The sequence below is a fragment of the Athene cunicularia genome (assembly GCF_003259725.1).
Source record: "Athene cunicularia isolate RWA chromosome 7 unlocalized genomic scaffold, athCun1 chr7_part1, whole genome shotgun sequence".
Lineage (NCBI taxonomy): Eukaryota > Metazoa > Chordata > Aves > Strigiformes > Strigidae > Athene > Athene cunicularia.
In genome coordinates this window covers 1,006,922-1,034,589 of record NW_020799107.1, presented here as the reverse complement: position 1 = coordinate 1,034,589, position 27,668 = coordinate 1,006,922, and the positions used below count along the sequence as shown (strand labels likewise).

The following is a 27,668-nucleotide window of genomic DNA, read 5'->3' as shown; positions in this document are numbered from 1 at the left end:
AAGTATGTCAACAATAACATTTAAGTATGAAAAATGGTAACCTGTGGTTTTGGTTTCAACACAGGGTTAATCCAAGGCATACAAAATTTTTAATTCAGTTATAATGTTTAGCCTTTCTGTACCTTAAACAAGTATTGAAGATAAATAAGGAATACAGCGAATGCACCACAAGTGGTCCAGCTAACCAAAGCAAGGGATAACATCATACAGAATCTCCTGAGTGTAATCAACTTGTTATCTTTTCGAAGTACAGTAGGTCTAAAAAAAGACAAAAATGCTATTATGCTCTTGTAAGAACATCAAAACTACAAAGATCAAAGAATAATTTACTTTGTGAATGACTGAAAAGAATTGCTCCTGATTATTGATTAAACACTGGAAAAATTAAGTTAGATGAACTCGAACATATATACAACTGCTACATAAGCTACTTTGCAAAAAAACAAACACCACCACCCCCGCAAACAACTCTCATATCAGATGAGCTAACAAAACAATCTTACACCTTCCAGAACGTAACTAGATGTAACTATAACTAGCACATTATTTTTACTTCATCTGGGGACCATAAAGGATACACTGGTGAACACAAAGCATTAGAGAATGCTAACTGTAGATCTGCAACAGTCATTAAGTTCTTCTGTTCAGCCCAAGAGAATGAGTACCTTATGATTATTATTGCACAGCTGCATCATGAAAGTGACTCCTACTACAAACATTAATGCACTGCAGTCTTCAATGATAGTACAGCAGCATACAACAATAAGTCTCCAAGAGATTAATTCCGTGACAAACATTCTTCCCAGACTGGAATTTCTGCTTGCTTAGTCTGAGAAACACTAAAAAGCTTATTTTAAATTTCTGGATTCTAGCTGATAAAACTAAGAGACAAGTATGAATCAGAAATGACAAAGATAAACCGAGAAGGTGTGACAACAAGGGGAATCGGGTGGGGAGGAAGTGCAATAGAACTATGAAAAAGTCTGTACTTCTTGAATATTCACAGGTCAGCATTATCTAGAAAATACAATCTTAAGTCTTTGCAAGAAATATTGAAAAAGAAGGCTAGTTGACAAGAACAAAGAATTCCACAGACAGCTAGTAACAAGTTCTTTGCTGCTGACCATATCAGATGATTTAAGAACACTGAACAACAGTACTATCTATCTTAGACAGATTTATAGAAACTGTGGTCATTGTTTTTTTTTCCCCAAGAAATTCGGGACTAGATCAAAACCTGTGTAAGGTACTAGAATTTCAAAATGCACCTGCGGACTTACAGACAGGCACACAAAATCTTATTTTCCTGCCTCTTCCCAATACATTTTCAGGGTTTGCAGGAAATACAAAGCATTAATGAAATGGGTATGAATCAACTCTTAAAAATTTAGTAAGCATAGTTTCAAAACTTAGAAGGTTATCGCTTCATCACATAAAACTAATACTGAAGTTTCTGAGCATCCACTGGAATTTATAAATAAGATGTCTGTGAAGAAACAGCTGACACGACATCTGTTATTTGGTAGAATAAGACTAGAAGAACTAGTGATTAAAAAAGAGAGTTAATTTAGCAGATATTTTCCGAGTAAAAAGCACCTCAACCAAATTTCTGGAGACAGAGTTGCCTCAAATCTAACTGAGGTCTGTTATCAGTATAAGAACAGTCAAACCATTAAAAGAGCTAAGTATGTTATCCAATTTACTAATTTACTCTTTTAAAATCTTTTTATCTTCCTTGCTTTTTTCATACCCTCTTTCATATTTGAATACCATCTCTACAAACAAAAATATTCCAGTGTCCTTAGATAGATAAAATCAGTCATGTAGGGTGAAATTCACACCCAAGGAGTTTTTGTTTTACAAACTTCTTTGCATTCTTTAATGCAGTTTGTCCAATATGAAGAATGAGGAATGGATTGCAATGCTTAGAGTGCCTTTTCTAGATATATACATTTATTTTTTGAGCTGCTGAAAAAGGAATAGTTCACAGTTTCTTTCTTTTCCCCAAGAAGCTTTCCTCAATAACAAAGTGAAAACCTTCATAACAGCTGGTGAAGGAAACAAGAAAGCCTTGTATGTTCCATTTCGGAGATGTGGTATAAGGAATATGAGGCAATTCTCCTCGGACTTCATTAGCACTTAACACTAACACACACAGATGGCTAAAACTATGTATGGACTATATTGCAGAATTTAATCTTCCCAAGCATTCACGCTGAAGGAAACAGAAAAAAATGACAGGGTCACAGGCATGTAAAAAAGCATAATCATTTAGCATAATATTGTTTTACCTAAATAGAGTTAACCATAATGAAGAGAAGAGTCTCAGAGATGTAGAGAAAAATACTCCATTCCAGTAGGCAATGCCTGTCCCCAAAAGAAACAGAATCAGGGACACAAGGGGGAACCATGCATCCTGACTCCTCAGTACAGCAGCATCCACCTCTGGTAGTGACAGTGACTCCCATATCTCTCTAAACCAGTTAAACCTGCCAAAAATATGAAAGCAGTATTACTTATCACTTCCAATCACCCTTACAATAAAATATGTATCAACTATTCCTCCTACTACAGCCTTTCAAACAAAATCAGAGTCAGGTGTTCACAATGACTACAAATAAAATAATATTCCTCCCCAACAACAGTTTTACTGAAACTTCTGGTTTGGAAACTGCTTTAAATAAGTAAGTTATGCAAACTCACCCCTGCAGAAACACAACAATGCTTAAAAGAGGCTCTACTTTGTAGGGTTTAGCTGTCCTAACTAGTTCAAGGGAAAAGTCTGAACACTGGCCTAGAACCAAGAACAGAAAGCATCCATAGTTATTATTTTGTCATGAACTTTAACAAAGAAGATCCACAACAAAAAGTAAATTCAGACAAAGATTTGAAAGTTTACTTCAAAGATCATCATGTCTTATAACAGCCCTGTAAGTCAGTATGCTTCATCATAAAGGCCCTTATTCACTGGATCGCTCACATTCAGGTAATATGTCACAAGATCTTCTAGAGACATTATGAAGTTTGTTACAAACACCATCTGAATTCAAAAAAAAAAATGCATTTTGTCTGAAGACACGTCTAAAAGTTATGTCTGTAAATCTCATCTGCATGCAAGAAACACTTGTTTTTGTGCATATTAATATATTTTAAACTTTTACATGTATTCTTAAGTAGACTTCTAATAATTCTAAAATTTTGTGCAACACCAATCATTCATAAAGAAGGGACTGAAGAATAAAACAGTAAGCTACAAAACAACCTTGGAGAACTACCAACAAACAGAAAACAAAAGTGAAAAGCACAGATCCAAGTACTTGCACAAGTTCAATGATACTTAGATTAAAAAAAAATTTCACAACTATCTAGTGTTTCAACAGTAAATTGGATAGGTATTTTTTCTAAAAACACTTGTGACAGGAAAAAAAAATTATATTTCTAGAAAGCCACCTGCTGATATCAATGTGCTCAGTTGTCCTCCATAAGTAAGAAGAATATTAGAAACAACGTAGACAGGAAGAGCACCAGCATGGAACCTTATTACCTGAAAGACAAGGATACAAGCATAACTTTTAATTTATATATTTAAAGATATATGAAAAACACACATACAAATATTATCATGATGCCAGAATGATAATGTGATTATAAATATCTTGCGTAAGATACAAAGTTTCTCATTTTGATTAATATTTGATAACCACCATCAGCAATTAATGCTATATATAGAAAATACTCAAATCTCTCATGAACGGCTAATCAAATATGTTTTGATAAATGACCAAATTATAAATTAATTCTTTTTTCCAGTCAAAACAAATATTAAAAGAATGCAGTAGCATGTTAATAGTGTTTCAGTAAAACAAATTAAAAGGCCACTTTCCAAGCAAAACCTGCATATAGTTACATATGCTTTTGGGCAGAGAATTTTTGGAAGCAATTTCATGTACGTTTTAATTGGCTTTCACTGTCCCAAGTCATGATTAATATATAAATAGCACACAAATTCTTCTAAAATGGTAACAGAATGAAAATTCCTTGATAAAAATGCATACATTCAAATAGAGAAACTTGCCAGTAACATTCCAGCACTACACTTAGGTGCTTGCGAATTAATTACTTTTTAGAATCGGAAAACTGCAGATGGCTAGTCTATTTTTACTGGTACCAATGTTGAAATGTATTCTTCACTGATAACCAAAGAAAATTTGATGAAAAGGAGCATATGGATCTCCTTTGACTTTTTTCCCCTAACTTTATTTGATGCCCAGTGTATTTTAAACTTTCAAAACTACTGACTCATCAGGCAAGAAAGTGAAAATGACCTAGTGTCATCTCTTTACAAATATCCACCTAAGCACAAAGTCAATTGCTCAACATCTACATTAGCTCTTTAGAGCTAGAGTGCTTTTTCACTCCTCTGAAAACTGAGTCCTGACATTTATGCAGATGGGATGCCTTGCCAAGTGACAAGGTTTTAAATAATCATTGAATAGTGTTCCTCTTGGCATTGAGAAGGAATTTGAAGTGCCATAGTAGGGAAGGGAGGAAGGGGAAACTTCTGTAGATGCTACTGACATAAAACAGTCTCATACTAGAAGGTTTTCTTACTTGCCCAAGAATCTGTAAAAGGGATGTCTTCAGAATTACCTTGATAAAAAAAAAACAAGTATTTTATTATTTTATACAATGGTAAGCATAAGTACAAACCTCTTTTACTTTTAAGAAGCCAACTTAAATATTAGAATACAGCAATCTCATAACTAAAATGTACAACAGCTTATTACTGATTTCTTAAAAACAAATGCTTTAAAGCTCTTCTTGGAAATGAGAGCCCAACTTTCAGTATCACTCCAGCTGTTGTGAAATACTTGTGACATGCACTACGCTTACAAAAAGGCCAAACAACCCACCTTTAGATTTGCTTAATATTTATTTCAATTAATTAGCTACGTTTTAAAAGAGTGAATTATGCAAAAATTATACATCAGTGCATACTAGCTATAAAATAAACTTGTATTACTCACTTCATACTGACAGTCTGAGGAAGAGTAAATATTTAACTCTGGAACTCTACTGTCATTTTGAGGCTGAGCAATATGCAGTTTTGCAGAAATCTCAGTCAAAGACGGAACTCTGAAAGAGCAACTTAATTGGTAATTTGTCCTTATAATCAAAAAAAAGCCTAACATGTCTTAGTCTTCAACAAGTGCACATAAAAGCAGATCTAGTACAGCAAGTGTCACCATAAGCTATGAGTGAAATGGTATAATGAACTTGTTTGTCTGTGTTATATGTGACAGGATAAAGAACTACATAACAATCTCAATCCACTGTCCTCTGAACTATCAAGGGGCATAGTACTAATGAAAACAGACAAGTTTAGCATTAGCATACACACTGCCTCACAGAACACAAATATGCTGAGTGACGAGAACAGGAAGAACAGATTCTCAAGAATACAATTCAGTTTCTCACAAATATTACGTTATTAGAAAATATAGGGAGGGGGAGGGAAATAGGGAGCTATCCTCAAGACCTCTAAAATAAACAAGGAAGACAGTTTTACAACCATCTAAATTAAAGACAGGTTGTTCCACCGTAATTCATGAGTGACACACATTTCAAGCTGTATCATTTCATCAGGACTATGCTGCTGAAGCAACTTAGAGCTGCTACATGATCCACACCCTGGGTAATGGAAAGAAACCAGCATCCAGAGCAACTTCTATTCTCCACTCATGAGGGGTCCAAGATTATGTTGAGAATTCCAGACCAGTAAATCTGACTTCCTTTTCAAGAAAATTAGTGAGAACCATTAAACAAACAATTAGTAGATATTCTTACTCTGAGAAAAAGTCAAAGCAACTTTGTCTACAAGTGCAGAAAGGTAAATGAGGAAAAGATGCACAAGCCAAACACTTGAGACTGGAGAAGTTCTCATATCAGAAATATTACCACAACAGGATGCAAACATTATTCAAAAATGTATCAAGAAATTTGTTAAAGTCCTTACTTTGCTACAATTACTGAGTCTTCATGTGACCAGGGTATGTGAAGCCTGTAAACACTAGGTTTTCTTTCTGAAATGGAAGAGAATTTAAAAAATATATAAAATTAATTAGGAACAAGATGTGGCAACTGTCTCCAAAAACTAAAATGCAAGTAAAACAAAGGTGGCATATAGATCACTACACAGAATCACTGGGTTTGCAGTTGCTTTGCAATTGACATTACAGTGCAGATCACTGCAGTTAGCACTGAACAAAAATGACATGTTTTAACTCATGCTGTACAGAACAAGACAGTGAGACATCAATGTTTAAAGGCAGGACAGGTATGAGAAAACTCCTGGTTTTCAATACAAAGCTGTAACCACAAGATAATAGATCCATCTTTTTGGTTTTGAAACAAAACATCCCATTCTGTTCAAGCTTATGTAGCTCAACATTCCGATTTGAGTCAAATAATTAGCAAATAAAAATTCCAGCCAAATCTGCTATTCTTGAGAAACACTTTCAACATAATGCAGAATCCTGCTGAAAGTTCAACTTCCCGTTGTTGAGAAATAAGAAAAACAAACATACTAGGACTAATTCCACATTTTCTTTGAGCTATGCTTCTTACAGAAGTGGGAAGTGAGAGATATTAACAGAGACATTTAAGCAGATTATAACAGTACTGCCTAAACCCTACTGCCTAAGAGGACTTGTTTCTACCAGCGCTTAAGAATTTTCAACAAGCTTTGTTTTATAAATTTATATTTTAGAAGACTTATATTTACCTTTGAGTGACTGGCAGTGACTCTCTATATAAATTTTGAAAGCTTGATATATCTAAAATATTAAAAAAAAGGAAAAAAAAATCACTTACATTCTCCAAACAGTGGTTACATTAGCTCAAAAACATTAGTAGCATTCTTACTTGGTTAAAGTGCTGGAGTTGTATATTATAAAGCAAGCCAGTTGAATTTAATGTAATTTTGCTTGAAGAAAGCCCTGTAAAGGATGTAATTTTTTCACATATTAGATAAAATTACTTGAAAACTCACTACATCTTCAGATTTTTTTTTCCAGTAGATTTATGTGGTTCTACACCTGTTATGTCAAAAACCCTCACGTCTTATTTCTTTTTCTGTTAGTAACAAAAGCAATAATTTTAATAAAAAGAAATCCCCGATCACTGGAACTTTTAGACAAATATATTAATCAAATATTAGTAGTACTAGTTTTCCATTTTTTTCCAAAAGTAATCTGCTATACTTACCAAATGAAAAAAGATGTGTTACAGGAAGTTGTACTCTTCTGGAATCCTCTTTGAAGAATTCACAGTCCAAAGTATACTGCAATTCAGGATATTAAATACAGATCTAAACCAAACACAAGACTATAAAGCCTTTACACCTGCCAAATTCTATTCACAGGCTCAGGCAGAGTCCATAACACAAATACTGAAAAGCCACCTCTCCACACTCTGCTGATAAGGACTGGCAGGTAGTTTGTTCCTGTACACAGCAGTACAAGTTTGGGTAGCATAAGCATGATTTTCAGGTTACTCTAGCTCTCACGCATTTGCAACAGCCTTCAAAAGGTTAAGCAAACAGCTGAGAATGCCTAGAAACCAGTTCACATCCCTCCTTCTCAGGTACATCTTTTTTTTGGGCTGTGTTGCAAAGGAGACTGACTTGTCCAAACTCTGGACAAGTCCTAAGCAAACTTTGGACTTTCCTAAGCAAAAAGAACTTTGTCTCCTGAAGCTTAATCATGGGAAAGCAAAGCCAAGCATCCAGCAGGTATGAGTTGTACCATCTCTAATAAGTATTTAGTTCACTTGAAAATTATTTTCCATCCCATTGTAAATCCAGAATTTGTTTACTTTTAAAAAGCAGTTTCCAAAATTTAACACTGGACTGCAACTTAGTAGGTTACATTTCACAAGTGATCTCTCTTCTATCTTTGCTTATCCAGAATGTCATATCTTGCTAATTTAACTGCAAGATGTCTCTGTCACAGATATCTGAAGATAAAGAGATGAGCACTACAATCACTTCAGCTGTGAATAATTTCTCAGATCATGGATTATCATACCACAGACATACAGACTATGTGTGTTACAGAACAGAGATCTACTTAGACTTTAAATTCAAGCTCAGCATTCTGCCATTTTCAGGACTAACTAGAAAGGCTGCAAGACCTCGCTGGGTAACATCCAAAGTCTGCTTAGACTCACTGCAAGTGTTCCTCTTACTGGGTTCCCAAGAGGAATTGGTGCAAAGACATCCAACTCATCTGTGAGATTCAGAACTACTAAACTCTGCACAACTGAGTGGTGTTCCTCAGGGGTCGGTGTCGGGACTGGTGCTGTTCAACATCTTTGTTGGCCACAGGGACAGTGGGATCAAGTGCACCCTCAGCAAGTTCACCAACGACCCCAAGCTGCGGGATGTGGTCGATATGCTGGAGGGAAGGGATGTGCCATCCAGAGGGACCTGGACAGGCTGGAGAGATGGGACCAGGCAAACCTCATGAAGTTCAACAAGGCCAAGGGCAAGGTCCTGCACATGGGTCGGGGCAATCCCAAGCACAAATACAGGCTGGGCCATGAGAGGGTTGAGAGCAGCCCTGAGGAGAAGGACTTGGGGGTATTAGTGGATGGAAAACTGACTGTGGGCCAGCAACGTGCGCTTGCAGCCCTGAAAGACAACCGTGTGCTGGGCTGCATCAAGAGAAGTGTGGCCAGCAGGGCGAGGGAGAGGATTCTCCCCCTCTACTCTGCTCTCATGAGACCCCCCGTGCAGTGCTGTGTCCAGCTCTGGGGCCCCCAACACAAGAAGGACATGGACCTGCTCGAGTGGGTCCAGAGGAGGCCACAAAGATGATCAGGGGGCTGGAGCACCTCCCCTGTGAGGACAGGCAGAGTGTTGGGGTGTTCAGCCTGGAGAAGGCTCCAGGGAGACCTTATAGCAGCCTTCCAGTGCTGAAAGGGGCTACAGGAAAGGTGGGGAGGAACTCAGGGGGTGTAGGGATAGGATGAGGGGTAACAGTATTAAACTGAAAGAGGGCAGATTTAGATTAGATGTAAGGAAGAATTTCTTCCCTGTGAGGGTGGCGAGACACTGGCACAGGCTGCCCAGAGCAGCTGTGGCTGCCCCCTCCCTGGCAGTGTTCAAGGCCAGGTTGGACGGGGCTGTGAGCAACCTGGGCTAGTGGAAGGTGTCCCTGCCTATGGCAGGGGGGTGGGAACTACATGGTCTTTAAGGTCCCTTCCAACCCAAATCATTCTATGATTCTACAATTCTATAACTCAGTCTATCACATTATTTGTGGTCTCAGAGTTGCAGAGTTATCTGTACCATGCTCCCCAGAATCCATATGTGGTGTCTTCAATTATCTAAAGCATTCTCTGCTACCTTGGATAAGAGAATTGACTATTCAAAAAGGTAAATATTCAGGAATGCAATCAGAATATGAAGAAAAACGAGGAAGAACACTAGAGTCTCCAACAAGTAGTCTAAGAACTGGTTTGAGAATTGTTGCTTTGCATGTTTCAAGTACTATTCATGCCTTGCTTTTAGTATTTTATCAGATGAAAATGTTTCTGAGACTACAGAATATAACAGTTACCTTCAAGCCACACTGAAGCATAGGTCTAGAGTTTCTCACAGTAACTTCGTACATATTTAATATACTTCCTTTTCCTTCTGTCATAGCATCTGAAAGCTATGAACACACTAAGCAAACAATTTCTGCATTTATATTTTTTTTTACCTTATTGCCAACTGTAGGTGGTACCTGAATGACAATGTGCGACAAAGAAGGATAGTCCTGAAGTTTCAGTATTACAACCTTAAAATAAAGGGGAAAAAAGAAAAAGAAAGAAAAAGGAAAAAAAAAAAAAAAAAGAAAAGCCATGACTGAACATACCCCTTAGCCTGCCCCTTGCCAATTCCCAGATGTCCACCTCTTGTACCCCTTCCTCTGGAACACAACTGCATGTTCCAATGCTGTAAACAGAACAAATCCTTCTCCCATGACATGCAACTACCCCACAAAGCACCTCCTGCCACAAAATTACATACAGTACTTACCTTGGTGGTTGGAAGTAACTCAGCTCTCCAAGATAAATCAGTTGCTTCCAGGCTGTAAAAATTCATGCACATTAAAGGATGAGCACATTCATTATGCAGGCACTACCTTATGACAGTGGATTAACATACCAGTTTATCTCTCTCTATGCATACACATGATTTTAAATTGAGAACAAGTCTAGGTCTACTGCAGTTAGCTACCATAGTAATTTATCAAACTGTAATAATTTCAAATGCTGCAAGTCTTGTTTTCGCAAAAACAAGTTAAGAAATGCTCTTTGTCCTACACAAAACATTCAGTAGTTATTAGCCACACAACTTCAGACACATAATGAAAACTCTTAATGAGCTAAACCAGCACTGACATTGAATTAACACACAGTTTTATTGACAACTTTTAAACATCAAAACTACCAAGTTTTCCCACGGGAAAATCTAAAATATGTCATATAAACCAAAAGTTGTTAGCTGCTGCAGAGTTTGCAGCAGTTCTAAAATGATGTGTACTTATATTAAGTTAACATACTTAACTGCAACACATTCATTCAGACATTTTAAGTTACGATTTTAGAACACCAGGGTAATTTCTGTTTCTCCAAATACTGTTACATGACTTCAAGACACAACCCACAGCAAAACCACTATTATTAGATGAGGTTTTAGGTAGTAGGCTAACCCTCACTTGATGCTCATCAAGGGTTATACAAAGAAGTAACACCCAACTTCACCTTGGATCAGGAAAATGTAATTATGACATCTGGCTATCAGCTGGAGGCAAGACTCTGTGGCTGTACACCTCAGCACATATCCCAGAACAGATAAATATTATGCTAGCTCTTCCACCTGGAAGCTTTCCCTACTCTGAAGGGTAGACTGAATTTATTTTGAACTTACTTAGCAAATGTAAGCTAAGACAGAGTTTTAAATCCGGTTTACAATGACCTGATTCAAATAGTCATTAAATCACCCACATTTCTAAGTATTTTTCATGGGACAATAGTAATTTTGGAATATGTAAAAAAAAAAAATAGAGATGTCAATCCACTCTTCTAAAGGCTATGAGTGACATTTGATGTCTTCTGGAATAGTATTCTAAAGAGATGCTACAAAACACACAATTTAGGAATCCAGCACAGCATGTAGTGTCCACAAGAGAGCAACAGGAGCAACTTCTTACTGCTATGAAGAACAAAAATATAGCTTAAAGGAGAAAGAGTTCACCTATTTTATCCTGTATTCATGTTGTAATTTTGAGAAAACCTTTTCTGTTTTCTTAGTGTTACAGAAAGCATGAATTATTCACAGTAAGAACATTTCTTCCCAATCTCTTTCTTCCTCAGGAAGAGGATACTTTATACACTTTAAATCCAAATGTAGCCTCACTAGATCCATTTAAATAAGGAACAGGAACTGTTTATACTCACCACATTGATGAATTACTGTTCATACAGCCATAAATCCAGCTATTTGTGTCCTGTAAAGTCAACACCATAAAATAGTACATTACCTATGTATGACTGTATGTATAAATATATTAAAAATAGCAGTTCTTTACTCCAAACAATGCATCAGTTAATGCTGATAATCTTCTCCAAAATTTCTATATGCTAACTGTCCCAGTGCACCAGATGTCAGTAACTGTTCTAAAAATCCTCTGATGGGAGAACCTTGGTGCAATTAACTTACGAAAAAGAGTAACAAACTTCCATCTTCATCTCACTTCTTTTCTATTAAACATGTCTGCAGCAGCTATCACTATAGTGCCCAAACTCTCATACAGATGTCAAATGAGGTGTAAAAGCAAAGATGATAAAAAAACTCTCTCTCAGATTTCCTCAATTATTTATACTGAAAGATATCCACTTTTTACTTCATTTCACAATAAAGTCAGACTTGTGTTAACAACAAGTGATATACTCCACTAAAAGTCTGGTATCATAATCCTAGAATCACAATTACAAAGATGGAAGGATGAAGCATAAGAGTGAAAGGTGGGGGTTTCTAGGAACCATTTTAAATAACTTCCATTTGCCACCTTTTCTAGTTACGAATCAACACATTTTCTAAAAACAGATAGAAGGTTAAGCAAACAAACTTTCATAATTTCTCTTTAAAAAAAAAATCCACCTTATATATGATGTAAAATTCAATTAGAGTTTAATCTTTTCTAACTAAAAGAAACACCTCAAGGTACATCCTAAGTAGTCGAGAAATACTTTAGATTTTTAATATTCTACTGCTCCCTGCCTCGAGAATTTAAATGTTCTGAATCAGTAGCACCATGATGCAAATATCTCAGACATTTTTCTCTACCTCATCCTCCTCAAGCAGTACTAGTCCTGTCTTTAAGATTTTATAACAAAGGTAATAGTTACCCTATTAAAGCACAACTAAGATCACAACAAATATGTAAAGATATTGAAGGTGCTACTGAGAAGAACAATTAGAAAAGCATGGAGAATATACAATCTTTTTTCACAATATTGGTATGAGTCTCATCTTTGTTAAGGGGAGAAATGGCAACAGGGACAGGCAGGATGGAACTGGAAAGTGTCTCAATTGTCTTGCCACTCTTCTAAATTACTCACATAATTCTGAGAAGCATATTTATCCCTCTTCAGTTTGCCAAGAGATTATATTAATTACTTTCAAAAAATATTTTTAAAAAAATTTCAAAAACATTTTGGCTGAGTTTTTGTCTCGAGCTAAAAATGTAAGAAATGTACATTATTGCTTCTCCTCTCAATAGATGAGACAATTAAGAAGGTGCCATTTTCTCATCTGGCTTCCATTCTCTTTCACTGCTCAGTGGAAGATCTCTGTAGCCTTTCAGGCTCACTTAAATTTTATTAGGAGAAAGCAAACCTATAAAAAGCTTTCCCAAATTAGAATTATGGCTGAATCCTGACAACACTAAAAATAACTTCTTCATTCAAAACCATCAGTAAAGAACTGCACTAAATTAAAGGAGAAAGTAATTTGTGCCTAACCATAAGAGAGCCAAAAATAAAACATTTGAGGTTCAGGTGGCATTGAAGGTTTCAGATCTTGAACACTAAGCGCAACATGCTAAAACAGGAAGTACATCTAACATAGTATATTAGGCTGTGAATGTAAACAGATTCCAGTAATTTCAACAACTGTTCATTAAATTGTCTTAAAACTGCAGCAAATCTAAATTTAAAAAACACAGTTTTATAAATAAACTCCAAACATTAAAGAAGTATTTTCTCACCAACATACTATTTTCACAGTAAACATGACTGTATGATTTTCTGTGGCTTGCAAGAGGAAATGTGACATATTTTCCATCAGAATCCTTAAAAGAAAAAAAAATGCTCATTAGAATAAAATAATAAACATAAAAACACAACGAGGAAAAAAATGTTACTTACATTGTAAACTGAGTAAGTCCATTTTGAGGCTTTGACTGTAATCCATATGAAAGCTCCTAAAAAGAAATATGTTTTGATATGCCACACTGCAGGAACTATTATCCTTATCTCCAAAATCTTCTATTTTAATTATCACCAAGATTTTATCTCTTATTTATAAATGGCTGTAAATTATGCATTCTTAGCAGCTACAAAGAAACCAGTGGTGTGCAGTCCATTTTACCCTGCCATATCATTAAAAAAAAGGAAGTTACTGATGAAGCAGATCTGAATATTCAGGATTTCCATGAGTAGCATAAACCTAACACAATGGCTCTACAACACCCATACTATCCCTCCTGCAAGCATGGGATGTAAGCATAGATTAGACTGTACTTTTGACATCCAGCTATTCCAGACACCTTGATGTAAATATGGAATCCTGCTCATCCTCCAGAATGTAAGCCATATAAAAATGACAGATTTTTGCTCCTAATATATTTAGTACTGAAGCCACATGAAAGCTGATAGTTCAGGTCTAACTCTTACATAATTTTACAAATGTCTGAAGAATGACAAAAATGTATTCTAGAAGTTTGTTAGGGAGAAGATTAACTATTAACCAAGGAGTATCATTGAATCCTGTTCAAAAGAAAACTGCTGCACACCTGTGAGTCCTGCAAAAGCTTCAGGATTTTCCTCAAATATCTTTGCAGGGTGTCTCACAAAGTGGTGGTTCAATACAGACATTCTCTTCTTTGGATCCGCAGTTATCTAAAAAAAGAGCACATTGTCAAATTTTGTTTTACCAATTTGTGTGATTTACCATCATCACATGATCATAGCTAGCAATAGAGTTTTGGGAATGAGAAGCAGAAGAGATTGTTAGAAGATACGGTACACCAATTCTATTCTAAATTCAATAATCTGAACAAATAAAGTGCCATCAATAGTCAATCACTGCAATACAGAAAGTCTACACATGTTATAGAGCATATCTAAATCTTCTAGGTTTATATCCTTGCTTACTCTTAACACAAGAAAACCATTAAATCATTAAACTTTCTTTATAGACACATGTGCGTTCTTTCTGAAACCACACACATGCCAGAGTTCAGGAAAAATTATCACATTTATATTTACTAGTCCGAGTTCACAAATCCATCTTACTACATCTTGTCTTAATATTTCAAGAATACAAATAGCTATTGAGCTGCATTGGGATTTGCTTTTGGTTTGGGTGGTTTGGTTTTTCTTACCAAATCAAATTTCCAGGACTAAACTCTGTCTGTTCAGCTTTTCAAAATTGATTTCTGAAAAGTTGTACCCTCCCGCACACTGCCAATCAACTCCAGAACCACAGTACCCCCTTTTTGTCTCTATCACATGCTAGAGTACACATAAGAAACTAGAGAAGTCTGCCCCACACAGCCTCAAAAAGAACACCTGGAAGCCTTCCTCTTCTATGTCTGGGGCTCTGCTTACACATTTTTAACGTCTTGGACCTTAATTCTAACTCATGTGTACAGCTGCATAACATTTCAGAACAAGAACAGAGTGCAATGAAAACTGTTGCAGAAATCTCCCAAACAGTAAGATACAGAATATTTATTTAGAAAAGCAATAAATAATGGTAGCTGCTAGTATTTTACTTGCATTCTGGTTTTGTTAGTGCTGCTTGCAAAAGGACACCACAAATAAGTGCTGGCCACTATGATGACAACACCCTTTCAAAGTCTGCATTATGGAAGAAAAGTTCAATCCACACTCCAGCTATAAAGCATCAAGCAGTCAATAATAAAAACTGAGTTAACAATTATTTCTGAGATGTTGGTCAAACAGCACAAAGCCATAGGATTTTTCAGTGACTGGTACAAAACAGTAACGATTTTCTCAGTGTGACTTTGAATAATCAAAAAGGAGTTTTCTGTATAATTAAGTGATATTTGTCCTGATTAAGCATTCTGGAATGGAAGAAGAAAGCGTGGTGGGAAATACACAGGAGATCACATATACAAACCTGTCTTGTGTTTTCATCTATGAGATCAAAAAAAGCTCTTATGGTAGCCAGGATCAATTCTTTGCACCTATAAAACAGAGTAAGTAAAATTAAATCCTGAAAGTAGATATCCAGGGGAATAAAAGTAGTCAGAAGGGACATCATAAGAATATTATGCTAAAGTTAAATTATTTTATAATGTGATAACAGTAAAGAACATAGGAATGTATGGTCAGTCAATTAACCTTTGTTCCATCAGCTTACCACACTATGGAGAGATGGTCTGTTGAAGCCCAAACTCTAGGCACAGCTGAGCTCTGGAGAAGGAAAAAAGTTAAGGTTTTGTTAGTATTCAACATTTTAAAATTCTAATCAAGCCTTTTCCCTCCTTACTTAAACAAATCTGTGCAATTATTAAAAAGAATAGTGTTTCTATTAAGAGTTTCAGCAACTAGGGTACAATAGAATGACTTCTTCAGTCAAAAATCTTACAAGTGCTGAAGCAATTAATGAATACCATTAGTATAATATGTATCAACCATAGCAATGATGATATGCAATGACGATATGCAATGACAAGGTTATTTAGCAATTATCATTTCAATCATTATCAATTCAATTCATCATCTGTTTTCACCCAAAAATCAAATCCCCTTGAGGCACACATTGGACTTCCCCATCCTTCTGCATCACCCACCAAGTGCACCCAGGTCCTCGGACAAAAGTAATCTCACAAATGGGTTTATCTTTACCCGAGACAGAAATAATCCAGACTGTCTTCCCTAGCATATTTTTAATGTGTACAACAGGGACTTTATCTCCACCTTGACTGGCAGATCCCCTATGACTAACCAGGTGGCTTTTGCTAAATCTGTATCCCAGTGTTTGCAAGTTCCACCATCACAAGTGCTGAAGCACTTGTAAAACAGGAATTTAAAACAAAACGACCAAGTTATCTATGTTAGATAGCAGAGACTAATGGTGAATGGGCAAATAATAGTGTGGAGGGAACTTACCAAAAATTTCTTCAAAGACTGCTTCTATGACTAATCTTACTATTTTAATAAGTGATCCTGGCACACAAGAATAGAAATACACCAATGAAAGCTGCTGCCGAAAAATCAAGGGCATCCTCAACAGAAAGAAGCATCAGAACACCATGCAGAAAGAACTGGACAGTTTGAAACTATTCATTTGTATAAGCGTATTGCATGTATTGCATATTAAGGGCTAATACTATCAAAAATGCCTTCCGTAAATGGAGCTCATCACCTAGTTGTACAACTTAAGTAAGCTATGAACTATTAATGCATTACAGTTGGGAAGAAAAACCCAAAATAACCCCCAAAACAAAACAAGCTCTCCCAAAACCCACAAAAAAACCCCAACTATGAGAAAGAACTGGTACCAGTGCACATGAGATCTCACGCAAAATTCTGGTCACCAACACTCAAGAGAAATTAAAGTAGAGCAGATGCAAAGAATGGTTACTAGGACGAAGGGAATGCAGAGTTAATCTTCTTAGCCTAGCAGAATCAGAGCTGGGACTATTTATAGACAGCTTTCTGTACAACAGACAGGAGGTAAACACCAAGGGAATGACAACAATTTCAGATAAAATTTCAAGTTGATGTCAGAACAAACACATTTAAAAACTGGCTTGCACAGTAAATGGAAGTTCAAAATTACAAATTTTCTCCCTTCTGGGGAGTGTCTTCCAGTTTCTTCCATTTCGGAACAGGCTGTTAATGGGGGGATGGAATGACAAATGTAACTACTTTATGGTCCCTCTTAGGTAATTTTGGAAGAAGATAGATGCCTTCAAAAGCAGAATACTGGACTTGATTCAGTACATCCTTTATTCCTAAGTTCTTTAAAAAACAATAAATACAAAAAGAATTCTCCAAGCCAGAGCTCTCTTTTTGTAATCAAACAAGCAGTCTACTTTTATACTGCACATCTGTCAGTCTCCATATACATATCTTCTGCAAAAACACAGGAAAATAAAACCTGAGTTCTGGAACTGAAAATGTGCAAGAAGGTGGTGAGAAGATACAGTACCAAGTAGATGATTCAATTCAACCCCAGCACATACCCTTCCAGTGGACACTCATTTATACTATATGAGCTATTTATGATTTTATAACCATACACTATCTACTTTATATTTTCACATGTAGTGTTTTTGGGTTTAGTTATACTATGCTGCACATATAGACTATAACTAGTCACGGATACATGCATTACATAAATAGCTATCTAACATAACTCCATGCAAAACCAGAAAAAAATAGTTTGTATGTTTTACCACAACAGATAAGGCACTGTCATGTTGACTCAATCTTGGTAGAAAAGCCAGTCCTGAACGAACTTGGTAATCTCTGAATCCTCCCGCCACAGAAAGGGTAGTTAAATTTCTTAAATCTTGGGCCTTTAGAATCCAATGATTGTTTACAGCTGTATAAAAATCTGTAAAATATATTAAAAGCAATCACAGTTTCCCCATAAGTCTATATGATATACAAATAGATAAAGAAACATTTAACTAGAAGCTTCTGTAAGCCCCCCAAGAGGCAGTTAAACTCTGATTATCACTTTTTATAAATATAAGGAAGGAAAACTATTGTTTTAACCCCAAGGAGGCAGCAGTTGGGAAAGATACATACACTGACAGTTTCTGTATCAGCTGAGCACATATACTGTTAAAATAGCGAACCATAGATTTATTTGAAGGAGAACCACAATCCAGAAACAGCAAGGGAGAAGCATTGCATTGCAATCAATTGTAGGAGGGAGAATTAATACAAGCATAAAAAATCAAATTCAGCAGCTAGAGATAATCCATTCTTCTTGGGTGCCACAGAGAATAATGAAAATAAATGTCTATTCCCTTTCCTTCACCAGTTCCCTCAATATCTACATACAGCAGTACAATTATCACCAAGTGCATATTTCATCAGTATAGTTTAGTCAAATCTAGCTTTTTGAAAAGCATATCATACATCCATAATGATTATACTTTATTTTTTATGCCAGTTATTTAGGTAAGCAGAAAATTTGATCTATCTTTTGTGTAAATATATGAAATATATAATTATATCTATATTTAACATTCTCACCCCCACAACCTTTGGGCATGACAAACATTAAATTCAGCAACTTATACAGAAATGATGTTATTTAGGCAATTCATTTGATAAAGAAAACCATTACAGAAGTCAAGTTTTAAATAAAAGAAAGAAAAAATGTCATTTGCTGGAGAGGTTTCAAATTTAGTAACATGCTTTGCAACTTACTAAAATTACAAATTATTCAGAGCCACGGGCCCTGCACAGAACCTCAAGTTCACATAATCCATTTTATGACACTTTACTTTCTCAGTATCCTGGCACTCTCAATCACTTAAGTAACCAAGGAATAGATTAATGACTGTAAATAAAACAGCACATTTTGCTGTTGGTTTGCAAGAACCTCACCTATTACTGCTTGAGAGGATCAATAAATGTACTATGTAATTAGATATCTGACAATACTTACCAGTAAGATATCTGTCTAAAGGCATTACAGGTGCAACATGAGGTGTGGCTTGTGTAACAAGGAGGTTTATAAGTTCAGGCTTAAAATTCTTCAGAGTAAGCAATGCTCTTGCAACAAGACCACCCATGGAATGACCTACTATTGCAACACTGGTTGGTGCAAACTCTCGATTCTTAAGCAAAGAGCAGAGAGTAGATACATCAAAAATAGATTTGACATTGAACTATGATTATTAGTTATACATTATTTTCCCCCCAAACTTATGTCCTCTAAAGCATAATATTATCTAGTATCAAGTTGAAAAATTTAGCAACTAAATTTATATTCATTTTGTATCTCAAAAAACATGCTTAACATGAAGTTTCTGGCTCAAAATATATAGCCTGTATAAACATAAGAGACTTAAGCTTATTTTAATTTCTGAGACTCTTAAGGACATAGGACATCAAAGAACTTTCCTAGAGAAAAATGGATGTAAGGTGATGCTATATTAATATTTTAATAAGCTAGGGAAAGTTTACATCTCTACTACAAAAAAGCATACATTGTGCATGAAAGTATTTATTCAGAAACTAATATAGAAACTAACCAAAGCGCTGGGACTGTCACAAGCATTTTTTAAAAATCTATTAAAGAGTAGCAATTCTCTGTTGCACTATTCTAACATTCCATTACCTACACACACTACAAAGTCGCCCTCTCTCATTCATCATTCCTCAGTCTTCCAGCAGAAAAGGCAGCCCAGAATTCCATTCCCAAAAGCAAGTACATTATTCAGCATATGTCACTACTTACCCTGTATAACTTAAGAATTACTTTTATGCATTCATGCACAAATTTGGTCTGTCGTTGCAGGCTACCGCCATACAATGCAACCAACTCCTCATTAAAGTTGACACTGAAGAAATTAAAATGATACTTGAAGTCAACATCTTCTGCTTTTCTAAGTGCAATGGAACCAAGAGAACGTACTAGGAAAAGAAACCACATCAATTAGAACAGTTTAATAGTCACTGCTTAGCACTGTCATTAGTAGACAAACACATAAATATATAATTATTAAGAAACAAATGTTATCTGAAACCTATTGTTCACCTCAATCATCTATAAAAGTAAAAAAAGGATGAAAAACACATCCAAAAGCAAATAATCTCTTTTCTAATATGCAATCACACTTGTTTTACAGAAATATATTTGAAGATATAAACAGAGCAAAAGTATCAGACAGTTGCTGTCAGAACCAAATTGTAAAATGAGAAAAGAAATATTTATAGGAATTTCTCTGATAAAAAGTATTAGTAAACATTAACGAGCTTACAGAAAAGTGTGGAAAAGAACAAACTTGATTAGCTGAAAAGAAAGTTTGGAATGAGTTACAAGACCTGCACACTGTGCTTATGGCAGTTATCCATGCAACCTAGCTTACCACTGACTACAGAGATATTTCATGTCAAAACCAAATTTATACAAGATCAAGAATTATGTTCCTCCACCTGAGGGCTGCTTTTCTCATCTCATTTGCACCTTCTTACTACCACCAGGACCAGAAGGGAAAACAAGTATTCTTGACTTCAACTCTAGAGGCATTGCTACTGCTAGGCTTTCCTAAAATTCCTTCGAAGACCATCAACTGTAGGACAACATTACCAAATACCACCAAGATACATATAGGGGATTGGAAAACCAAACCCTAAAGGACACTTTTCCACCTAAAACCTTGAAGGAGAAAATTTTCTGTTTACAAGGTCTTGCTTCTGACCTGTCTTCTCCATCTAACCCTAGTTGCTATTTAATACAGCCTTCTGAGTGCAGAATTGTCCCTGAGTTTCCATGGAGACATGTCAGGATGAGAACAGTAACGGCTGCAAATAAAAAAGCATGGTAGGGGAAGATGAAAATAAAAGAAAGTCCCAGAAGTGAGTACATAACATAACTACTGATCGCCAGAAAGGTCTGCCCAAATCCAGTGCACATTTTCAAGATTCTTCTAGAGAGCAACAAATTCAGAGATCTGCAGCCTGCAGAAATCTCCTTCTTGGAAAAAATTTGCTATAGAAATCAAACAAATTTCAATGAAGCTCATGAAATGGGAAAATAATATTTATTAAATACTTTCTATGTACAAACACACAAAGAGATATTATCAGCATGATGAAAATGATAAATCTAATTTGTAGTCAATCATTTTACCAATTATATCTAAAGCTAATAAGCAATAACAACACCTTCAAAATAGTTTGAAAAGACATTAAAAGTATTTAAAAGGTCAAGAATCTTATCACAACTTTTTATCTTGGAGGACACAGTAAAAGAAACAAGAATATTTTCAAAGATCATAACAAGTGTGTGACATTCCTGAACAGAACTCAGGATCTCAGGATCTCTCAGACCACCATCTTTTACTCAAAGTGTGAATTTTAAAAGGTTAATTTCAGTGCCCATGAAAGATGATGAATTAACATGTTTCAAAAGTGCTTTAACACACCAAAACCTCCAGAAAGGAGGTTGTAATGAGGTGAGTGATAGTCTCTTCTCCCAAGTAGCAAGTGATAGGATGAGAGAAAATGGCCTCAAGCTGCCCCAGGGGAGGGTTAGGTTGGATACCGAAAGAGTTGTCAAGCACTGGGACAGGCTGCCCAGAGAAGTGGTAGAGTCACCATCCCTGGAGGTATTTAAGATGTGTAGACATGGTGCTTACGACATGGTTTAGTGGAAGTCTTGGCAGTGTGAGATTTACGGTTGGACTCAATTACCTCAGAGGTCTTTTCCAACCTAAATGATTCTATGATTCTATGAAAATAACAAGCCCCACAAAGGCAGCAGCACTTCTGTCTTCATTGCTCAGCAAATATGAGATTTTAAACATCGTTATGAAAATAACAATAGCAACACCTTCTCTGCTCATCTAATTAACAGAATTAAAGTATGTTATCCCACAAATTCTGAACAAAATATGAATTTTCATAAATCCCATAATAAAGCAAAAAACTACTCTGAGCCACTGATGAAGACAGAACAACTTAATTTTTCAAGATTTTGAAAAAAAGCACATATGGCTTATTGCTAGTCTCTCTAAATCAGTTTCTCAAAGAATATATATTTAAATATTTACTGATCTTAAGTAGCACATTATATCCACAGCATGTAGTACTTCTCCTCCCTAGTTTTTCTTCTGATACTTCCTTTTGATTCCTAACATGCCCTGAAAATACCATTCTATTTCCTGCATAGTGATATACTGCCATGCTTTTAGAGACAGCATTAATTCACAGATTTGCAATACTTTATGCACAATTACAAAAGTCCATATGGCATCTCTCATAATCATTATGTTCATAATCTTCTTTGGATGCTATCGTGCTTGCAAGCCTGTATGGATTTTCTGAAAGTATGAGTTGGTAAAATATTCTACGTCATTATGAGAACATACTCACTTAGCTCAAAGAAAATAACTTTGTAAAGCTCCTCTAAAATCTGGTAATTTTATCATCAAGTTTAGTGTAAATATAAGAAAAATTCTCACAGTAAGTCATCCGGGTTTAGATGTGATGGTTTTCCCCATACATACACATCAATTTTGCTGACATCATAAGAATATTACTAACTGTTTCAAAGCACATTTCAGAGAACAAAAATAACAGTCTGACAAACCCAGCCTGGAAGGAATACTGGATACTTGAATAAACACTTAAACATTATACTTCACATTCATCAAACCACTAACTTCAGTATTTACAATGAAAAATAAAAATGCTTTAAAACTATTACTTCTTTTCATTTGGAGCCTAGAAGTGTAAGAATAAATAACCTGGAAAACAAGAGCAGGCTATGTGTAAAGCGGGAAGATGATGCTAAGAAAAAAACACCACTACATAAAGCAGCAGGAAATAATGAAACTACAGGGCAAGCCATAAGATGATCTTGTTTCTATAGCACATTATTAATTCTATCACAGACAGTAGCTTGTGCAGTTTCTTCTAATCAAATTCAGGTCTTGTTTTATTTAGCTGCACTAAACATTGTTCAAATGAAATCTAACTAGATGTTTGCAATCAAAAATATATCAAAGGTGCAGTGCTGCCATAGTACGGCATAAACTGTACTGTTTCTGGCTTTCAAAAGTTAGTTTCACTTCAGAAAAATATTATAGCTCAACTGTTCAACTAATTTCAAACAAAAATAACGTATTTTGACCTTGAAATTAAGAAGTGGGCTAACAAAGACATCTACATCATAATATGATTAACCATTATGACTCTCATTGATATTATTTCAACCAGAAAGCTTCGTGCCACTATCTAATGCATCAACGTGAGAGCTCTTTGTAACATACCTATAACTTAGCTAAATGCTTACCTTGTTTGTAACTGCCAGCATTCCCAGGCAGAAAGAGAACTGGAATTCCTGTCAATAGGAGATTTTTGTTTTCTTCGGCATAGTTCCCTTCCCCATAGAGATAGAGCTCATATGCAGGATATCGTCTGGCTGTTTTCTTGGGTAATTTTATTTTCTGTTGAAAAAGTTAAAAAACACCTTAATATCTTGTTTATATTGTTGCAAACAAGAAAATAGAGTGGTTATTCAGTCAAGTCATTTAAATGATCTGGTTTATGTTTTACGTATTGTTTTAAATTACAGTCTAAAGAACACAGAATAAATGGGGTTTGGTTGGTTTTTTTTTAAAGCAAGGTATCAAGTATGTTGTTTAAGTAGGTATTACTGTGCATAGTGAGTGGCTGCAGTTACTTACTTGAAACAGCTATTAATTGGCTTTGAAACAAACTTCAAATGAATGCAATTATGTATCTTTTAAAGTTGCACATTGGTAAATTGGTATATAGCCTTACACTACAGAGGAGAAAAGGGGGGGGGGGGGCGAAACATGTCAAAACCCAACCGCTTCTTCCAGGACACAAGAATTTGAGAGCAGAAACTGGGGCATGTGAGCGATTATAATTATTCCTAATGCACCAGAACAGTTCTAGAATCCTTTCCCACACCATGTAACTCAGAACAAAGATGTGCTACTGCACCTGAAACCAAAGCTAAATCTCAAGAGCAGGGTTATGTAGGTGACTGTCAGATGACAACTATTATGGATAGGGTAAATTACAGTGTCAATTCTCTGGAAGTGATTTTTTGAGAGCTGTAACTTGCAATGAGTATTTAAACAATAGTAGGAACCACCTTAATATGGCTCATCAGAAAAAATAAAACACATGATAATTCAGAGGATTCTTTTTGTTGCTGTTTTCAGAATCAGTTTTGCAGCCTAGTGACATGCAACATGGTTTTTTAAACTCAGGATCCAATTTGCACAGTCAATTGTCATCTTAAAGAAGGCCATATTTCTTGTATTAAAACACAGAAGCAAACAACTAACCACCTAACTTATCACATAAGTTATTCACAGGATTATGAACTCCCCCAAAGAATAAAATCTCTTTGAACCTAAGGGCTAGATGATCATTAAGTCTTAGACAAGTAAGTTATGACTCTTAGAGCCATATGACTCTGCTTTAAACCAAGTAAGTAATAAGCAAGAAAATATTTAATTAACTTCTGTATGGAGGTTGGTTTATAATTTTGAGTGTCTAAGATACAGATTTTTAAAGTTTCTATGAATGCAAATACACTTGTTCTAGCATTTGTTTACTTATGACAATTTAGAGACAAGATAATTAAATAAATGTATTAAGGTATAATTTATATTTTAAGGAAACACTTTAGAGAATAACTGAATTTAGAAACTAAATCCAGTTTTGCATCAGAAATCTTCACTAAAGACTCTTAATTGCTTTCTCAAAATTGAAGCTTCTCTATTTCTGATATTTCAGTTGTTTCTCTCAATTACATCTACAGTAAAGGTGATTTAGTTTTAATTCCTTGTTTCCACACACTCTTTCCCTTCCCCTGTATTTCTTTGTCTCTCCTCAGATAAAGACTATTTCCTTTCTCCCTGAGCCATCAAATTTTTTGCCATACTGGTTATTTGCAACCTCTTACATTTGATATGTATTTAAAATGTATATTCTATAATATATAAACATTTTTTATAATATATTATAACAAAAACCACATATTAGAGGTTAAGCTCTGTTCAGGGCTTATGTCTTCAGATGATCGTTTCAACATTCTTTTTCTCCATCATCTCACCTTCCAACTTCACTGTCCCCTTCTCATTTCTACCTACTCTTCCTTTTACAAAAGCTTTCAAAATTCGGGGAAAAAAAAACAGACTTAATCTGTTTCCACTACTCAACTAAGTGCCATCAAGATATGTTCATGGGACTTCCTGATGGATCATCAGCTGTTCTTTCCCAGTATCCTCTTGATTGTCTTTTCCAAAACTTTTACAGAACATAAAATGAATGAGCCACCCTTCTGTGGGTCAATGTTGAAAGCAAAAAACTACACAATCTGTGAGAACTGTACTAACAAAACAACAGGGTTTTTTAGTAAATCACATGCTCAAATATTGTAACAAAATGGCAACACATCACTCCAAAGAAAAACAGACAGACACTCATGTTCCATGACAGTGGCAGTAAATTCTGAATTCCCAAGATGTTGGTTATATAATTGGTAACTTTTTACAGTGTCAATGTAGGCTTAATTTTTCACCCTGATTCCCAAAGAAATTAGGTTTATGTGAAAAAGTTCTGATTACTAACTTCCAAATTTCTTACCAGGCTTAACTGGACAGGACAAGAGTAGGTTAAAATCAAATACTGCAGTTCTACAACTCATGCAAAAAAAATACGGTTAACTACAAAATGAAAAAAAATCCAAACCGATTCCTTTTACTTAATTACTTAGTATTAGCTTGACTGAGAGCTAACCCACACTGTTAGACACAAAAAAAAAGAAAATTCATGTGTTTAATTGCTCAAATAGTTGTTTTGTAATGTGATACCCAATCTGGAAGGGAGGACAGGTAACTCTCACCTGAAATTCCTACCTTGTGGTTTCCTACCAATGCCAGCATTACATGAAAAACTAAACAAACAACCCCTCCAACAATAAAGAGGTGCTTGAAAAGTAAAATACTTCAGCAAACCCCAACAAATTCATAATTTCTCTGCCCACAAAAGTACTGTTTTCTATAAAGTAAAATTGATTGTTTAGGATAGAAATTCTGAAAGGCATATAGCCAACTGTGACTTGCATGTCCTGCATGGAGCTACTGCTTACCCTTAAGCCTTGCATCTCCTATCAGCACAACACTTGTCTAAAGGTGCTTAGAATTTAAACCCTGACTTAATGAGTAAATACAAAAGATGTGTGATGGCAGATGAGAATTTCAGGCAACCACCAATAACATCACACAGGTTCTCTTTTGTAAACTAACATGACTATGTCAAAGTAGCGAATGAAGGTTAACAGATCCAAAAATTAACTTCTTGCTTCATTACCGATTTAGGTAATAAGGTGGGGGGTTTTTTACTATGCAAGACAGCTTGCCACCTGCCTCAGAGCAGTTCTTTTTTTTTTTTAACATAGATTATATCCTAGGTAATGCTAAATGAATGTTTAAGAGACAACAAAACATGCTTTGGAATGCTTTTAATAGGACAGAAAACCCTGTATTAGGAACTACTATCAGAAAGAGAAATTGTTTATGCAGTATTAGCAGTGAGCCTACCATATATTCACATTTTCCTGCTATTAAGCCATAATACCGTGTCAGGAAAACAAATTCCATCAGCAGTCCTCTCTCTCAAACTGATTCAAGGTTTTCAAAGAGGTTTCTAAAAGGTTTCATTAGCAAAGCAAGAGGGACTTCAGACAGATTTACAAGTTCTCCCATACGTGGTGGGATGTGCCACCTACAAAGTGCTCACCGCGAAGACTTTGCACTACTGTTCTTCAGCTCGAGAAATACGCTCAGATTTGAATCTTTAGTTATTCACTTTTTTTTAAACACGTTAATTGCTTCACGCTCTATAATGTCACAATAAGGACCAAGAAGTACAAGACGCAGCCTCCTGGGCACTAACAGTGCTGTGAGGGCTGTCAGAGGACCTGCCCCAGCCTCTTCCCTTGCAAAAGCTTGGATACGCTTTTGATCGGTTTTACCAGGACTACAGGTACTTACCGATTAGAAAATCGGGAGCTTTTTTATTCATTTTCTTTTGTAATACAGGCAGCGGCACGAAACACCTCGTTACTTTACAGGTAGACAGCTTTTCCCTTCCGTAGCTATCCAAGGTGCACCATTACATGATGCAGCCAAAGCAGAGCGTTTCGCCAGCTACACCGACCGAGCCAAAACTATTTCTGCCCCATTTACAGCTTGCTATTCTGCAGGCGCCGCCTCAGCCAAGTTAGCTAACCCCAAAGTTACGGGAGCAATGGGAGTCGCCTGTGCGGCGGCTGAGCGCCTTCGGGGCCGTTTCCCTTTCCCTGAGGCAGGGCAGAGGCGGGCAGCCGCGGTGGGCTGCGCCTCCGCGCTGGCAGCAAGGGCAGGGGGTGCCGACAGGAGCGGAGCTAGAGCATCGCGGCGGCTCACCTTGCCGAAAACAAACCTGCAAACCCCACGGTTCGGGCGCTTTGAAGGTTCCTGTCCTGTTAACCGTTTAGTCAAAACATCCCTAAAGCTTCAAGCACTGAATACGTAAAAGACTTTGATGGTGGCTGGTGTTGGTTTGGGGTTTTGGGGGCTAGAGGA

At 36.0% G+C, this 27,668-nt stretch overlaps 1 protein-coding gene across 2 annotated transcripts in view; it reads right to left on the bottom strand.

Annotated features, from left to right (window-relative positions):
- Positions 1–23,504, bottom strand: part of PGAP1 (post-GPI attachment to proteins 1) — a 33,852-nt gene extending 10,348 nt beyond the window's left edge. The window contains exons 1-22 of one of the 2 annotated variants that reach the window (XM_026852735.1): positions 23,354–23,504; positions 19,793–19,968; positions 18,998–19,169; positions 17,769–17,929; positions 15,725–15,777; positions 15,482–15,548; positions 14,130–14,235; positions 13,483–13,538; positions 13,323–13,406; positions 11,512–11,561; positions 10,088–10,139; positions 9,768–9,845; positions 7,267–7,342; positions 6,925–6,998; positions 6,785–6,836; positions 6,017–6,083; positions 5,028–5,136; positions 4,612–4,650; positions 3,451–3,544; positions 2,704–2,794; positions 2,292–2,489; positions 123–258 (exon numbers count right to left, since the gene is read on the bottom strand). In XM_026852735.1, the coding sequence (XP_026708536.1) occupies positions 123–258; positions 2,292–2,489; positions 2,704–2,794; positions 3,451–3,544; positions 4,612–4,650; positions 5,028–5,136; positions 6,017–6,083; positions 6,785–6,836; positions 6,925–6,998; positions 7,267–7,342; positions 9,768–9,845; positions 10,088–10,139; positions 11,512–11,561; positions 13,323–13,406; positions 13,483–13,538; positions 14,130–14,235; positions 15,482–15,548; positions 15,725–15,777; positions 17,769–17,929; positions 18,998–19,124 (1,770 nt within the window). In that variant the 5' untranslated portion in view covers positions 19,125–19,169; positions 19,793–19,968; positions 23,354–23,504. The remainder of the gene's footprint in view (positions 1–122; positions 259–2,291; positions 2,490–2,703; positions 2,795–3,450; positions 3,545–4,611; positions 4,651–5,027; positions 5,137–6,016; positions 6,084–6,784; positions 6,837–6,924; positions 6,999–7,266; positions 7,343–9,767; positions 9,846–10,087; positions 10,140–11,511; positions 11,562–13,322; positions 13,407–13,482; positions 13,539–14,129; positions 14,236–15,481; positions 15,549–15,724; positions 15,778–17,768; positions 17,930–18,997; positions 19,170–19,792; positions 19,969–23,353) is intronic. The other variant, XM_026852733.1, reaches the window with a different exon arrangement.
- Positions 23,505–27,668: the final 4,164 nt, after the last annotated feature.